Source organism: Myotis davidii, unplaced genomic scaffold (genome assembly GCF_000327345.1).
Source record: "Myotis davidii unplaced genomic scaffold, ASM32734v1 scaffold204, whole genome shotgun sequence".
NCBI classification, from domain to species: domain Eukaryota; kingdom Metazoa; phylum Chordata; class Mammalia; order Chiroptera; family Vespertilionidae; genus Myotis; species Myotis davidii.
The window spans coordinates 3,637,403-3,654,281 of NW_006299715.1; the positions used below are offsets into that span (position 1 = coordinate 3,637,403).

Consider the following 16,879-nt stretch of genomic DNA (forward strand, 5'->3'; position numbering starts at 1 on the left):
AACTGAAAACAAAGAGGGACTGACAAGTTTTTCAGAGAACAGTTTTGTTTCATGATGAAGAGACGGCGGGGGAAAAAATGGACACATATGTAATACCCTTTGTAATAAAAAAATTAAAAAAAATAAAAAATAAAATAAAATAAAATGCAGGAAAAAAAAAGAACCATGTCATGATGATGGTTTTTTAAAATCTTAATAACGTCTAATAGGCAACAGAAGGAACACGGTCCATAAAGTCGGGCAGACACTCATGCATAGCGTCTGCATTCGTCTTTAGACCCATGCGACCATACTATGCGACCACATGGAGAGCAGAAGTACTGACTGGCACGTGCTGTCATGCAGTTGAACCTCAAAAATGGTGGGCTACATGAAGGGGTCAGTGAAGGCCATTAAACACAAAGGTCACATCCTGCATGACCCCACTCATATCAAATACCCAGGACAGGTAGATGCATAGAAACGGAGCACAGGTTGGTGGCGACCAAGGGCCAGGAGGGGGGATGAGGGGCAGCTGCTGAAGGGACACAGGGCTCTGTTTTTGGGCGATGGAGGTGTTCTCCTGCTGGACAGAGGTAGGGCCTTGTGTCCCAGTGAGATTATCCTGAACACTAGCGATTGTTCACTTAAAAATAGTTGCTTTTCTATTATGTGACTTTCATCTTAATAAAAAAGTAAATCAAAACAGACTAAAAAAAGACTTGTGTTCTAATTTCCCCCCCAAAGACCAATTGTGGACACATGGGTCATACATACCTCAGCCAAGTAAGTGTCATAATCGATTTGCTCCACTCCCGAGTCACTGAAATCCAGAAGGTTTCTTTTTCCTTCTTCTTTGAGGATAATGTCATCAAGGTTCACGCTCATCTTTTTAAATTCATTGTTCATGTGTCTAATGTGCTGTGCAATAAGAAGTCATAAGTAAGTCCATTTTTCTCCAAAAAAGTCAGTGTGGCTCAGTTGGTTGGGCGTCATCCCTTTACCACTGAAAGGTGAAAGGTTGCTGATTTGATTCCCAGCCTTGGCACATGCCCAGGTTGTGGGATCCATCCCCCACGGGCCGGGGGGGGGGGCATGCAAGAGACAGTCGATCATTGTTTCTCTCCTTCTCCCTTCCTCTCTCTCAAAAAAATCTGTTTCTTTTTTTGTTTAATTACAGGAGCCCAACTAGCATGGTTCAGTGGTTGAGCATTGACCTATAGACCAGGAGATCAGAGTTTGATTCCCCATCAGGACACATGCCCTGGTTTAGGCTCCATCCCCAGTAGGGGGTGTGCAGGAGGCAGCCAATCAATGATTCTCTCTCATCATTAATGTGATATCAATAAAAATATATTTAGAAAAAAATTACACAGGACAAAAAAAAAATACACAGGCACTTGACTGGCATTTATTCTTAACTCTTCCCTCCCCTCGCACCCCTCCCCTGCCTCTTTCCTTATGCCCTATGCAGAGCGCTATGTGAGGAGGTGGGGTACAAAGCAAAATAACAGCACATCTTTAGTCTCAAGGACCTCAAAAGGTAGAGGCAATATCATAATAAAGGCACAGGACCTGCACCAGACACGAGGGATGGGAGAGAACCTTCTAGGAGAGGAGGCAGGGAGGGCAAAACAGAGGTGGCGGCTTCTGAGTGAGTCTTAACGAAAGAGATGCTGAAAGGGGGCGGGCAGCCTGCATCCGGGACAGGAGGCACAGGCACTGGACTCAGGTGGTTGGGGAGCATGCATTTATGGGAGCAGGGAGGATGGCCTGGGGTCATCCTAAGGGCCAGCCGGTAGTGCGGGCGGTGTGTGGTGCCCGAGGATGCTGGGCCCCCCGCACCCACCGCTACTCATTCTGGCACACAGAGAGAATGTCCGATGGCAGGCATGATGGGAAATGTGTGGAGGGCATTTATTTTGGGCTTGGTTACAAAATTACATTTTTATTTATGTATATAGGCAAGGTCTATTTAGGGAATATAATCAATACAAAATGTGTATACTGTAGCCCCCTTTTTTAAATTTTTTAATTTGTTTTGTTAATCCTCACCCAAGCATATTTGGAGAGAGCAGAAGGGAGAAAGGGAGGGAGAGGGAGAGAGAGACACATGCCTATTGATTGAGACACAGCTGAGAAACCCAGAGGGTCTGGAGGTGTAGGGGAGTGGGGATGGCCTTGACAGATGGCACCCTGAGCCTGGGCAGCTGAAACTCTCCTCCTCCCTCTGCTGGTCAGAAGGGGCCATTCCATCCTGTCCCCTTCCATCCCTGGGCCCAGGGCCAGCAGAGCTCAGGAGAGCCCATAGCTCTCGGTGCCTAGCCCCACTCCAGGGACCTGGCAGAAAACGGTGGCCAGTCTTATAGAGCCAATCTCCCTGCGAAGCAGGTGGGGCTTGCTCCTCTCGGAACACCAACCCTCAGGGAGAAAGAATCTTTCCCTTGGAGGCCCTGTTAGGGGACAATCAACTGGAGGTACTCATGCCTCAAGAGAGACACCAACTGGCGGGGCGGGATGCACGTGTTTTGGAATTAGAACATACAAAGTGTCACTCCAAAATGGTTGATTTTATATGAATTTCACCCCCTTTTGAAGCAGCAAAGACAAGTGGATCGGGGAACGAGCCACGGGAATGTCCTGGCGGGTTCCGAGTGCGTACCTCCTTAATGGTGAGATGCTTACTGACATTGTAGACATTCTCCAGCTGCAGGGCAGTGTAAATGCCTTTGTTGTCTTTGCAGTCTCTGTGGGGATAAGCAGAGCGACCATGAACCAGAGAGGCAGCTGTGGCCCCCCGTCCACTGCCAACGAGGAAGAGAAGGGGTCACAGTCTCTGTTTACAATCTGTGAACAAAGTGGCCGCTGGGGGTCCACGCAGCAGGCTGTCACCTGCGGCGGCCTGAACCCCCGTGGTGCCCACCATTCCTGACTTCATTCCCCACTTTACAAAATGTCCCATTTGGAAACAGATTCAGTAGGATCGGTAAATATGTTCTTCTGTCTGTCTCCTCTGTGTTCTTTCCAGGTCTATAAGGAATAACACATTTATACATCAGAAAGAAATAAATTCTCATTTAAAAACACCCTAGCCCAGCTTGTGTGGCTGGGTGGTTGAGTGCTGACTCATGAACCAGGAGGTGAGGGTTTGATGCCCGGTCAGGGCACATGCCCGGGTTAGGAGTTCAATCCCCAGTGGGGGACACGGAGGAGGCAGCTAATCAATGATTCTCTCTCATCATTGATGTTTCTCTCTCTCTCTCTCTCCTTCTCCCTTCCTCTGAAATCAATAAAATATTAAAAAATTAAATTTAACAAAAAACAAAACAACACTTGCTATAGGTAGGCATTACAAGGCATATCTTGGGCTTTATTAAAAGGTTCTGTCAACCCTCTGCCAGCCCATCTCTCCCTGCATCCCCTGGGCTGAGCTTCACTCACTAAACACCTGGTGGAGGAATATTCTAATGGCAGGATGGAGACACCCAGGGGGCTACCGACAGGTCAGCATCCTTTGGCTAGAAACCTGACTTGGCCTCACCTCTCTGTGCTTCCTTTAAAATGAGAAAACCACCTCCCCTGAGCCTCATCTGATGCATATTTCTGTCACCCACACAGCCACTTCCTGAGGGCGTGTCCTCCCTGTGCTGCCGCCAGAGTCCTCTAGCCCTGAGAGATGCCTGAAGAAGAAACATTCCACATCCCTAGGAGGTGCGATAGCCCTCCATAGAGAGCCCCAAGTAGGCTGGTGCTGCTGGAACAGAAAGCTTGATGTCCTAACAGAAGGAAGACTAGAGTCCTGCAGGAGCCAGAATCACAAGAACGTGGTCGTGTCGTGTCCTCTCCACATAGGGATGGTTTAATCGTGCACAGAAACACCAATGGATTGATAATGTCTGCCTAGAACAGTGGTAGGCAAACTCATCGGTCAACAGAGCCAAATATCAACAGTACAACGATTGAAATTTCTTTTGAGAGCCAAATGTTTAAACTTAAACTATACAGGTAGGTACATTGTGATTAACTTAATTAGGGCACTCCTAAGGCTTAGGAAGAGCCACACTCAAGGGGCCAAAGAGCCGCAGTTTGCCGACCACAGGCCTAGAACATGTGGTTGAGAAAGATCCTGAGAGGTCTCTGGGCTGAGTAGAAGACCACAGTTAATTAGCTATGTCTGCCAGGATGACTGCCAAAGTGAAAGGATGGTGAACACAGGTGCCACTCACTCATCTGCTGTCTCTGCTAGAGGAGCTGAGAGACACTGAAATGTCATTCCTATTGCACAGCGAGGAAGTGTACCGTCTAAGACAGCCATGGGCAAACTATGGCCTGTGGGCGGCCCGTTGGAAATGAATAAAACTAAAAAAAAAAAAAAAGACCGTACCCTGTTATGTAATGATGTCTACTTTGAATTTATATTAGTTCACACAAACACTCCATCCATGCTTTTGTTCCGGCCCTCTGGTCCAGTTTAAGAACCCATTGTGGCCCTCGAGTCAAAAAGTTTGCCCACCCCTGATCTAAGATCACAGAGGCCTGAAGGCAGAGCCAGGACCGGAGCCCAGGCAGCCCCCGCCCCACAGACTGGCCCTTGAGCTCCATCACCATTTGCACATCTGTGGTTTGAACCCACCCACTGACTTTGTGTTACGTGGTTATTTGGGGGAGGGTGGTCCTTGAACAAGAGTTTTCACAGGGTCCTGCTATGCATTTTAAAGTCACTTTCACCAGTGTGTCCTAGTGATCCCTGGACAGGGGGACCTTAAAGCACTACCATTCCAAGGTCTAGAAGGTTCTCAAGGGAAGGATCAACTTCTTGGTCTTATTTCTACTATTTCTTCGGTAAGACTAGAGAACAGTTTAATTCTGAAACTGGCAAGTCTGATCATTAAAGTTAAAGACACTTGGAAAATAAAATTATCATTCTGAAAATAAACAACATTTGAACCAGAAAAAAAACTTATACCTGTAAACTTGTTCAATAGTGAGATTAATATTCATATTGTTAAGTATCTTGCCAGAGAGATAGTATTTCCAATTCTCATTTAGTAAATATGGTGTGTCCATAATCTAGAACAAATTTTAAAACTTTTTAAAAAGAAAGAAAGTTTTCTGGGGGAAGGTCAAGGGGGGGGGGGGAAGGAGACATATGTAATACTCTTTGTAATACTTTAAGTAATAAAACAAAACTTTTAAAAAAGGCAGTTTTACACTAACATATACACATATAATAAAAACAATGTTATGTTAATTATATTTTAGGGATTTTCATGTCATGATGCTCCTCATTGATGTTCAATTTAAAACTATAAAACAATAGTGTGGTTGGAATAAATCAAACCACCACTGGGTAGCATCAGCAGAAATTATTGAAATTACTTTGGAGTACACTACTTTTTAGTAAAACAAACACATTAGAAATGACAAGAACAGACCATTTTATTAAGAGTAGATAATAGAAAGCCACAAAGTGGTTGACCCAGCTCCACACTACTTCTCTCTAGACAAAATGAATTAACACTCACACATTCTCTGACTTCACATCATATATATTTAACATGGGCTAATTCATGCATGGCTGTGTATGTGCTTGAGGAGTGGAAATGGTTTAGAAATATCCCCTACTTTTTAAAAATTATTTTTAACGATTTAACACAATATGGGAGATAATAAAGTTTAGTTTGATGTGTTGTTACTATTTTTTTACCAAGAGTCCATGTGAGGATAATATGACAAATCTATGCTCTCAATTTAGCTTTTTTCAACCAATCAAATCATTAAAATACCATGACAACAACTGATTAGTTTAATAGCCATTCACCTGATTTTGTGACAGATCCTGAATTGGAAAATATATACAGTAAAACAGGGAAACATAAATATGTTTTAAAAATCAGAATCTGGAGAAAAACATCGGAGAGCCAAACTTAAAGGGCAAACATGAAAACCCAAACGTCCTTCTAATTAAATGAAGCTAAATGTGAAATGCCCCCCTAGACTATGTAGAAGGTGGGTTTCGAGGGAGAAAATGAGGCTTGAGACCCACTTCCAACTGCCTCGTCATATTCTGCCAAGAACAAACTATCTTGCCAGGAGGCACATAATTTATCATCCCCTTCGCTTCAAATATATGGTCTCAAACCATCTGTGTGGGCAACTGTCATCTGGGAAACTCTTTAACATGTCAGAAACTTCCTGGGGTTTGGAGGCACCCAGGGATTTATCTTCTGATGTTTCCAGCCACATTTGGGAACTACTGCTGAGCAAAATTTTCTTCTCCCCAAATATTAATGTCCCCATTGATACACATGCTTTAATTCCTGGTATGATTTCACTTACAAAAAATAATAACAATAACAGCATATATATTTTTTGATCTGATAGAAGGAATATCAAATAGAAGGAATCTTAACTTTTTGAATAAAAATCAAACTACTCATCTTTTTGCACTGCTCTTGAAGAAACCCAAAGTTTTGGCTCAAGCTCTGCCTTAATGGTAACAAAAACCTCATTTAGCCGAACCGGTTTGGCTCAGTGGAGAGAGCATCGGCCTGCAGACTCACGGGCCCCAGGTTCGATTCCGGTCAAGGGCATGTAGGGCACATCCCTACTGGGGGGTGTGCAGGAGGCAGCTGATCTCTCTCTCTCATCGATGTTTCTAACTCTCTATCCCTCTTCCTTCTTCTCTGTAAAAATTCAATAAAATATATTTAAAAAACAAACAAACAAACAAACAAACAAAAAAGCCTCATTTACCTGGAATAATTTCCTGTTTTGGTAAGGTTCACAGACCAATTTTTCCATATTTACACCAATGACAAAAGCAAGAACCACAGAGAGCATCGATATCCAACAAATGAAGAAACTAATTCCAACCCCACTGCAAAAAAAAAAAAAAAAAAAAGAAAGTTAAGAATTCTATAAGGAATTGTTCATTATTCAATATTACCCATCAGTAATTACTGACTCTATACTCAATGCAGAAGAGGAACCTGCATCTTCAGCTGTTTACAGGTCAAATGAGTCAGCTTACCCAGGAGTGAAGACAGAAAGTGGTCAGCACAGTGGTCTTTCAGTCCTGGGCACAATATGTACTTAGGGAACCCTTAAGGCGTATTCCTGGTCCACTTGCAGCCAGTACCATGGTTCAGACATGGGCTCTGAGTTACTTGAGTGAACCAAGACTTTCTGCAGAGGACACTGTGAGTGGGGAGGTTCTAAAGCAGGAAACGTGCCCTTGGGAGTCTGAAGGGGTGGCCGTGAGGGGTCCCAGATTGGAGGGGGTGCAGGCTGGGCTGAGGGGGACCCCCCCCCGCATGAATTTTGTGCACCAGGCCTCTAGTATAGTATATAAACACCTAAGCGACTGTTTGACCAGAAGCTATGACATGTACTGACCACCAGGGGGCAGACGCTCAGCGCAGGAGCGTCTGAAGGGGCCAACTTGGCTCTGCATCCAGAGCACAGTGTGTGGTGAATGGCAGCTTGAGAGGCAGGTAGGGATGTACTGCCAGGGAAGGGAGGGGCTTTACATTTAAGAGAAACACAATGCAACTTCTCTCAGAAGAAGAATACTCCTGGCAGAGCATGAAGTTTCTGGCGTTTCAAAGGGAACAAGCTAGATGACCATATAGATCAGTATCTGATAACAGATCAATCTTTAACAAGTATCTGGTGAATATACGGATGGATGGATGGATGGATGGATGGATAGATGGATGCATGGCTAAATAGATGGGTGGATGAATGGATATGAATATAGGAAAAAACAATGGGGATAAAGAAAGCAAACTTGGACATAATTTTCATAATAGCTGCTTTAAAAAGGAGCCCACCATAAACAGCATGTTTAAGCTTACCTATCAAAGTGCAACTCATTTAGGATTTTCTCTGACTTTTTTACTCGTGATGAAATTTCCCAAATTGATAAAAGTATAATCAACCAACACACCGACGGGACGCAGTGCTCAGCCCAGAGGACCACCATGTCACCTACTCTGCTCCGAGGTCCCAGCCCTCCACTGGCAAGGAAGAGCAAACACTCACACCATGAGGAAGGTGCCTCCGGTGTTTGAGACGCAGCCTCGTGTGGTTGGGGTGGCATTCCGTTTATAGCCAAACACGCCACACAACAAGCCCAGGTAATAAAAAATCATGATGAGAGTCAGAAAACAGCAGATAATCAAGCAACTCAGCCACCTGGTGAAACAAGCACAGTGCTATTATACATGAAAGAGGTGACATCCTCATAACACAAAAGCTGCCATACCGGGGCAGAAACAATTGAGTATAATACTTGGCCATGAAATAGTAGAAGCCCTTGTTAATTCCTCAGAAGGTGATGTGAAATGATGCCTTCCCACCGCTAGTCTTCCAACCCAACCAATAAGAACCTTTAATTTTTATCTTGGTTTTGAAGCGTTCTTGCTCCATGGTCAGGATTATTTTCGTCCTTTGCTTCACTTCTGTGGAGCTCATAAGCAGGGTTTGCTCACCTTCTCCAGGGCTACAAGTAACAATGAGCCTTAAGACTTTTACGTTCTTTCAAGGTTCCTAACCCTGGATGTACTTATTAGAATAATGAGGAGGTGGAAACAGATCAAGATTATAGTCAACAGACCAAGAAATATTGAGCTCTTTTCCTAGGTATTTCTCTAAAATATTTTGTGACTGTACAGACGTTTGATGGGCATTGTCTCCTCCACAGAACCAGAAATTCTCCTCACAGTGAGTGCATTTTAGAATTTTATGAGCATCCTAAGTCAAATGCCTGCAGAAGGCAAATACCAATTTTGTAATGGTCCTGTGTGACATTTGAGGATAATGGATCCTCAATTAGGTCTTCCTGGCAGTCCTAGAGTGTACACGAAGCTTTTCCGGCAGCTGAGGCTAAAAATGCTTCCCAACCTTTAAAACACTAAAAAAGAATTTACTTGTGAGACAAAAGCCTTTCATCCAATTAAAAGCAATCTTGATAATTATAATAATAGCCACCTGCATTCCTTCTATGGCATTTGTTCCAGGTCCTAGGGGACACATAATTCAATAGGCCATGGAATGTGGCCTCAGAAATCCTTTTCCGTTAATGCATGCCTCATTGGCTTAGTTAAATTTCTTTTAAAAATGAGCTGATGGTCTCTGGGCAGGGGGAGCTGACAGGTGGACAGATAACTGTACCCTTCTTTCCATTTGTGAAACTTCAGCGAGACTGTAAGTTCACTGAGAAAGGGTCTGTCTTATCTTTGCCCTGATACCCACTGGGGTGGCCTCGCCCCACGGTGGGAAAATGGTCTGTGGATTACAGGGCAATAATGAAGAGATAGTCAGATGGGGTTGAAAATGCACCTCTGACAATGTTGTTGCTGCCTTAAGTGAGTCACTCCATTCCCCTGAGCCTCAGTTTTCTACAAAGCGAGGCTATAAATAGAACACAACCCAGGGGACGTTGGTGCATATTATACAACAAGTCACACGTGCGGTGCTGGTGGGCATGCTGTAACCGTTCCCTAATGGCTAGTGATTATTGTTATGGTTTATCTTATGCTCTTGCATAACAAATAACCCAAATAGGAATGAATGTCGTTGGAGTGTCCTTGGGTTTGGGCAGTGAGAACACTTCCAGGGGTGGGTCATGGGGCTGAGCCTTTCAGAGGGGAAAGTGCTTCTCAATGGCTCACCTGATCCTCTGAATCCCTCAAGTCCCCAAGTCCTTCCCTCCCCGGCCCTTGGTCTGATATTCTGCCCGCACCTCCCAGGGCCAAACCCCATCAGTAGCACTTTCTAATGGGGCAAATGGCTGCTTACCCGAGCTCTTGGAACAACTGACTGGGTTCAGGGATGCACTTTCTGCAAGCACTGACCTCTCCATATTTATTTTATAAGCCAACGATGGAAAGAATATTACCCAACTGCCCTTGTCCTTCTTAATTAAAGTTTTAAAATCCTGGTACATGCCTCAGATAATTATCACTACGATTCTAGAAGTCACTAATGACATCAAAAGTGCAACTTATTAAAAACTTGGCTTAAGAACTTCAAGTCTTCAAGTTAAATAAAATACGGAATGCATCCTGAATTTGCAGGTCAGCTCTGCAGAAACTATGCGCATGTTCTTGATGTAGTTTCAATTGTATTTTATTTTTTATTTCCATAATAAATTTACTTATAAGGTTTTATGATCTGTGATTTTTTTTCTTTTTTTTAAATCCTCACCTGAGGATATTTTTCCATTGATTTTTTTTTTTTTAAGAGACAGTAGAAGGCAGGAAGGAAGGGGAGAGAGAGAGAGAGAAACATCGATGTGAGACCAGGGCCAGGGATCAAGCCTGCAACCAAGGTATATGCCCTTGACCGGGAATCAAACCCAAGATCCTTCAGTCTGAGGGCTGACTCTCTAATCACTGAGCAAACCTGGGCAAGGCTGTGATTTTTTTCAATTATAGTTTACATTCAATATCATTCTGTATCAGTTTCAGATGTATAACATAGTGGTTAGACAATCATATACTTTACTGAGTGCCCCCCCCTCCCCCCCCATGAAGGGATTAAGAAGTACAAATTGGGCTGAAACCAGTTTGGCTCAGTGGATAGAGCGTCGGCCTGCGGACTGAAGGGTCCCAGGTTTGATTCTGGTCAAGGGCATGTACCTGGGTTGCGGGCACATCCCCAGTGGGAGATGTGCAGGAGGCAGCTGATCAATGTTTCTCACTCATTGATGTTTCTATCTCTCTATCTCTCTCCCTTCTCTCTGTAAAAAATCAATAAAATATATTTTAAAAAAAGAAGTACAAATTGGTAGCCACAGAAGAGTCACAGAGATATAAAGTACAGATAGAGAATATAGTCAATAATATTGTAATAACTGTGTATGGGACAAGGGGGGTCCTTGAAATATCATATAATTTCCATTGTAGTGTATGTCCCAATGAAGTGAACAATTCAACTTTTCGAGTGAGCATCAACTAGGGTGAATACATTGGGTTATGGTCTCTTTGTACAACTTGCTCTCCTAAGATTATCTTGGTTGTAAGGTCAAATTTACCGCATAGCAAGCTTCACACTCCTAGTTTACCAGCTCAAAGGAGGCACTCACCTGTATGACTCGTATTTTTCCACCCTGGGCAATTCCCGGTAGATGTTACTTTCAAAGTCATCGATGGAATCCAAGAAAACGGACAGCTTTTCCCTAATGGGAACCTCTTGTGCTATCATTTTGATATTTAAACCAATGTAATTCAAGATCCTTTTGACAGCTGGAAACAAAAACATCTCAGTCATGCATTCCTAGAGGAAACAGAAGCTTTGTTTGGGCACCAAAATGAAAAGAATTTGAACCACTTTCACTTTTTCCCGTGTTATGTGTGCACTTGAAGTATGAAAAGTTCTGCACCACGCGGGAATGTAGCCAAGACCATCGAAAAGCAATTACTTATCAAAACAGGAGGCTAGGGGCATGGACTTTGATGATATGGTGCTGAAATCAAGCCAGAGTTTTCTTCCAACTTATTTTACTTTACCCATTTTATTTATTTATTTTTTTATTGTTTAACTTATTTTTTTTTAAGGGTCAGATAATTAAAATGTACTGTGTACCTACCCCAGCCCAGACACTTTTATCAATATTAACTCATTTATTTCACTGAGGTAGATATGCTTATTGCCATTTAATATCAGTGACCCTGGGGCCCATAGATCTTAAATACCTGCCCATATGTCTTTTTCAGAAAGCACTGGAAATGGAGCTTATCTAACTCTACAGCTTCTGTGAAGTGACTTCTGGAAAACAACTTCATAACCTAACAATTCCTTCCATTATGTGCCGGCATCAGAAACACACCAATTCTCTGGGGCTGAAGTTGTGAACAAGGGACTCCAGGTGGTATTTTTGTTAAATTGTTGTGTGGCTCATGCAAACTGAGCCTTGTCAAAACACATCTGTGTTCGCTACATGCAAAAAGCAAGAATATCCCCAGTGGTCAAACAGTCCTCGTTCATCTCCACCCTAATCTTTCAGAGAGGAGGTTAAGTTCTAGCTTTCTGGAAAGTGTCGGTAATGGCCGGTCGAGAAGAAAGGCCACCTGGGGAGCAGGGTGCCCCCTGGCCTGGCATTCTCACAAGGTGGACTGAGAACAGACAAGGCACTTAAAATCCTGACCTGCCATCTCCGCAGCAGCCAAGGAAGGTGCACAGTTCTCTCGAGGCCATCTGGGTCTCCTGGTGAATTCTGGGTAGATGGGAACATGGTCCAAAATGGAACTACATAAAAGCGGTGGGAACCTGTTTCAAAGTGTGTTGCTCACAATATCACTGCATGTGGCTCAATGCCTCCTGCAAACAGCATGCGTGCGAAAAGCCCCAGGATCCTCGGCGAGGTGGCTCCATGGGCCTCTTTTTACCTCTGGGATTTCTGGGAGTCAGACAGATGAGATCTATGGACTCCTCCTCTCAGATGGATGGTTCCCGAAACTAAGAAGGGGGCCCCTGTCTGCCTCCCAAGCTGTCCTGCCCTGTCACCCAGCACAGCTCCCCAGCCTTGCGAGCTCCGGTGCCCTCTCTTAGCTAATACCTCCTTTAGGCCTCAGAAGTCGCTTCCTCCAGGAAGCCTCCCATCAGCCTCGTCCCACACCCACAGACCTCAACATGTCACCAGAGTGTGATGAACAGCACCTGTACACATGCCCAGCCAAAGGGGCAGCAGTGGCCAGGCCTTATTCACTTCCCATCTCAGAGTCCAGCAGAAACCTGGCACACAGCAGGCGCTTAAACAGTGTGCGCAGGACAGGACCAAATGGTCAAACCAGGGGACCTGAAGGTTTCTATTTGTTTTGGATGAGTAGTTAATACTCCAGCTGACGAAGTGGCGCTCGCCTGGACCTGGGAAAACTCTGGCTTGTGTTTAGGCGATGATGGTGTGTGCAATGGGCCTCGCTCACGCACTCCACACACCGCGCTTTGCCAGACTTACAGGGGAAGCTGCACAGATTGGCAGGAGAGGTCCAGGAAGGGGAGGCAGAGAAAGTAAACAGAGATCAGTAAGTACATGGCTATCAGAGGTACGGCATTGGTCAGCCTTAGGATGCTGGCATAGCAAAGCGTGACTTTGTCTTTAACATCAGAGTATTTTTAGGCGAAATATTAGACTGAACAAAAAAAAGAAAACCCACAGGGCATCTAAAGCACTATATAGTGGGGGGAAAAATTTTTTTAAGACCACAAGTCTTAATGGGTTGAAAGAATAGTATTAGAAAAAAAAAATCAAGTACCTCTAACACAATATTTCAAACTACTTGGTCAACAGATAAATAGAAGCACTGAGAAAATGATTTGTTTAAAAGAGAAGATAGTTGGCCTCCCCAGTGTGGCTCAGTGGTTGAGCAATGACCCTTGAGCCAGGAGGTCAAGGTTAGATTCCTGGTCAGGGCTCATGCACAGGTTGCTGTGGGCTCGATCCCCAGTAGGGGGCGGCAGGAGGCAGCTGATCAATGATTCTCTCTCATCACTGATGTTTCTATCTCTCTATTCCTCTCCCTTCCTCTCTCTAAAGTCAATAAAAAATATATTTAAAAATAAAAATAAAAGAGAAGATAGTTTTACACAGCTTCAGAGATGTCTCCCCTTAGAAGACAACCCAGGTTTATGCCTACCCTAACCTCAATATAACGTGATTCAATCATTCACAACCAGTAGAATTCACTCAACCTCAGTCTGTCTCTCCAAACTGTGAGCGACCTTCAGAATCTAAATACCATTACATCAGCATCAGAAGACAAATAAATATCTCCAAAGACAAAATAAATCCTTATACATAGTATTCTTTTAAAAAATATATCAATTTTAAGTTCTTTTAGGAAATATAATAATCTACAGCTTTTGCCCCAGTGATAACAATCAGAATGTGACTCCAAGCTTTGGCTTCTGGTGGCTCTGCTAGCTCACCCTGAGGGCTCATCACTGCAGTGTGGCCCTCAGCCAGGCAGCTTCCCGCCAGCAGGGGGCGATGTCAATCTGTGCTCATACGAGGATTATTATTTTTTAAATCAATGTCAATTGTGAATTTGGTACCATCAAAAACCTCTGATATTCGTTTAGTTTTCTAGATCTTAGTGAGAGAACATTTTTTTCAAAATATATTTCATTGCTTTTTTTACAGAGAGGAAGGGAGAGGAATAGAGACTTAGAAACATCGATGAGAAAGAAACATTGATCAGCTGCCTCCTGCACACTCCCTACTGGGGATGTGCCCACAACCAAGGTACATGCCCTTGACCGGAATCGAACCTGGGACCCTTGAGTCCGCAGGCTGATGCTCTATCCACTGAGCCAAACCGGTTAGGGTGAGAGAACATTTTTTAAGAGGGAATGAGAACAATGGAATTCTTAGTAGATTTCTTTGTGCTAACCACCAATGCTTAATGAGGAGAGATACAAAATTATTTCAGTCTGTCACTCACCTGGTATTATATCCGTGGTTTGTTTTTCCACTCTCTCGGGTATATTATTAATGGATTGATAGCTCTAAAAAACAGTTCAAAATAAATTGATGTGCATAGTAAGTAGAACACCAGGGACCCGGTACTCATTTAGCACAGAGCAGAAAAGCAAAATACAAATGTAACATTTACCTTAAGGTGGAAATTATCATTATGTGGCCATTAAAAGTCTCAAAAGATTCCCCATAGAGGGGACTTGCTTTCAACTGTACCCATCAAAGCTTATGCTAAAAGTTTTTAACTTTTCACTTTTAACTCATGATAAGTTTACATGTATCTACACCATACCAGTGTCTCTCAAATGGGGACAATGCTGTCCTCCAAGGAGACATGTGGCAATGTGTAGAGACATTTTGGTTGTCACAGCTGAGAGGTGCTGCTGGCATTGTGCAGGGTGGGGTGAGGGTGCTCATAACTACCTTGCAATGCATAGGAACAGCCCCCCCTGCAAGGAGTTTCCCAGCCCCACACATCCGTATGCTGAGGTTAGGAAACCCTGATCCATACAACGCGCCGTGTGCAGATGCAGATTCACAGATAACCCGTATCTGCGAATTTCTAAAATAGCATCTTCTTTTCCATGCAATCACAACGTGAAATTGGGGGTCTAGGCTCACAGAAAACAATAATGCCCTTAAAGCCCAGCTTCTGGAGAATACACATTGTCGTGAGGCAAAAACAAGAACAAAGACAGCCTTGCCCAGCCAGGTTGCTGGAAGGCTAAATCCGGGGCAGGAAAATGTCCTTATTTCCCAAGTCACTCAAGGAACTATCCAGCCTCTTTGCTGGAAGAGGCTTAACTTGTGTTTCTGTGTGTCAGCTGGTGTGTGTCGCCACCTGCCCGGGAGCACTGCAGTGACTGTAACCTGTTCTGAACGCAAGGTCTGTGTCCCCCCTAAAATGCAAACGCTGAAATCCCTCCCCCAGGGTGATGGTATTAGGAGGTGGGCCTCTGGGGGTGATGAAGTCAGGAGAGTGGATCCCCTTGAATCAGGTTGGGGCCCTTATACAGGAGCCTCAGGGAGTTCTCTGCCAGGTGAGGAAAAGGACCGGATGACAAGGACCCAGTGAGAAATGACCGCCTGCCACCTGGACGGGTCTCTCACCGGATCCCGGACATGCCAGCATTCTGATGGCAGAATTCCCGCCACCAGACTGGGAGAAATAAATGTCTGCCGCGAACAGCTGCCCAGCCTATATGCTCTTTTATGGCAGTGCAAGCCAAGATGTAAACTTGGTGAGGTTTACGGTGCCCCCAGGTTCTACTGCAGCCTAGCAGCATCGATGACATAAAACAACATCCCAACTGAATCTCACTGCTTTTCTTCTGTTACCTGTTTTCGTACGCATTAGTCTGCTCATTAAAATAAGCTACTGTATGTCCCCCAGATAACATACCATTTGGACCAGGCTGGATAGATTTGTCTGAAGAACGCCATTGACGTGATTAATTTCATTATCCAACAATCTGAGCTGAAATGTGTAAGACAGAACATAAGGCAAGGTGGTTACCCCCAAATCACTTGTCATCTTATATCCAAGTTCCAAGCCTCTATATTATAGGGTATGATCTATATCTTTGGGAACAACAGGGTATTGTGTGGGGAAAACACAGTTAGCACAGGATGGCCTGTATCAAGCACTAATTTTAGATGGGGGAGGTCTCCTGCCTCAGGAGGGAGAGAAATTGAACACAGACTGAATAGGTGTGACCTCAGATTTTAGGTACTGAATATCCTATATAATAAAGATGTAATATGCAAATGGTCATTACGCCGTGAAGTGTAACGACCGGCCATGGAATGACCGGATCACGGATCAGTAGGAGGGTGGGGCAGCGAGACACAAGTGGGCAGTGGAGAGCTACAGGAGGGGACAGGGCAGCAAGCTATGAAGAGATCGGGGGGAGCTACTGGAGGGCAGCAGCGAGCTACTGGCGAGCTACTGGTGCACGGATTCATGCGCAGGGTTACTAGTTATTGAATAAACAATCTTTTCAAAAACACATTTAAAAGTAATACAATCCATGGTTCTTTTGGTGCATGATCTGGAATAAATTTTTCATTTTACATCATGCATAGATTTAAAGTGTCCTATCTCTTACCAATACCAAGACAAATATCCTGTACCTCCCAACACAGTATACTGAAGACACAGTATCACTTTTGTGATATCCTGACAAATGTGCATACTTTAAATCTAATCATGAGGGAACATCAGACAAATATAAATTGGAGGTCATTCTGTATAATAAATGCCTGTAGTCTTAAAAAATGTCAATGTAGTCCTAGCTGGTTTGGCTCAGTGGATAGAGCGTCAGCCTGCGGACTAAAGGATCCCAGCTTCACTTCCAGTCAAGGGCACATGACTGGGTTGCAGGCTTGATCCCCAGTAGGGGGCGTGCTGGAGGG

General features: G+C 44.1%; 1 protein-coding gene across 8 annotated transcripts in view; it reads right to left on the bottom strand.

The window, feature by feature from the left end:
* The window catches only part of PROM1 (prominin 1), an 89,021-nt gene that overhangs the window by 14,512 nt on the left and 57,630 nt on the right, over nucleotides 1-16,879 (bottom strand). For 6 of the 8 annotated variants that reach the window (XR_001515903.1, XM_015571844.1, XM_015571846.1 and 3 more), the window contains 9 exons: nucleotides 15,867-15,941; nucleotides 14,430-14,493; nucleotides 12,944-12,951; nucleotides 11,072-11,262; nucleotides 8,026-8,178; nucleotides 6,736-6,859; nucleotides 4,946-5,049; nucleotides 2,642-2,726; nucleotides 757-900 (listed from right to left, as the gene is read on the bottom strand). Coding sequence is in view for 7 of the 8 variants with exons in the window: in XM_015571844.1 (XP_015427330.1) it covers nucleotides 757-900; nucleotides 2,642-2,726; nucleotides 4,946-5,049; nucleotides 6,736-6,859; nucleotides 8,026-8,178; nucleotides 11,072-11,262; nucleotides 12,944-12,951; nucleotides 14,430-14,493; nucleotides 15,867-15,941 (948 nt within the window). In the remaining variant the exon portion in view is untranslated. The remainder of the gene's footprint in view (nucleotides 1-756; nucleotides 901-2,641; nucleotides 2,727-4,945; nucleotides 5,050-6,735; nucleotides 6,860-8,025; nucleotides 8,179-11,071; nucleotides 11,263-12,943; nucleotides 12,952-14,429; nucleotides 14,494-15,866; nucleotides 15,942-16,879) is intronic. The other 2 variants (XM_015571848.1, XM_006775833.2) reach the window with 1 other exon arrangement.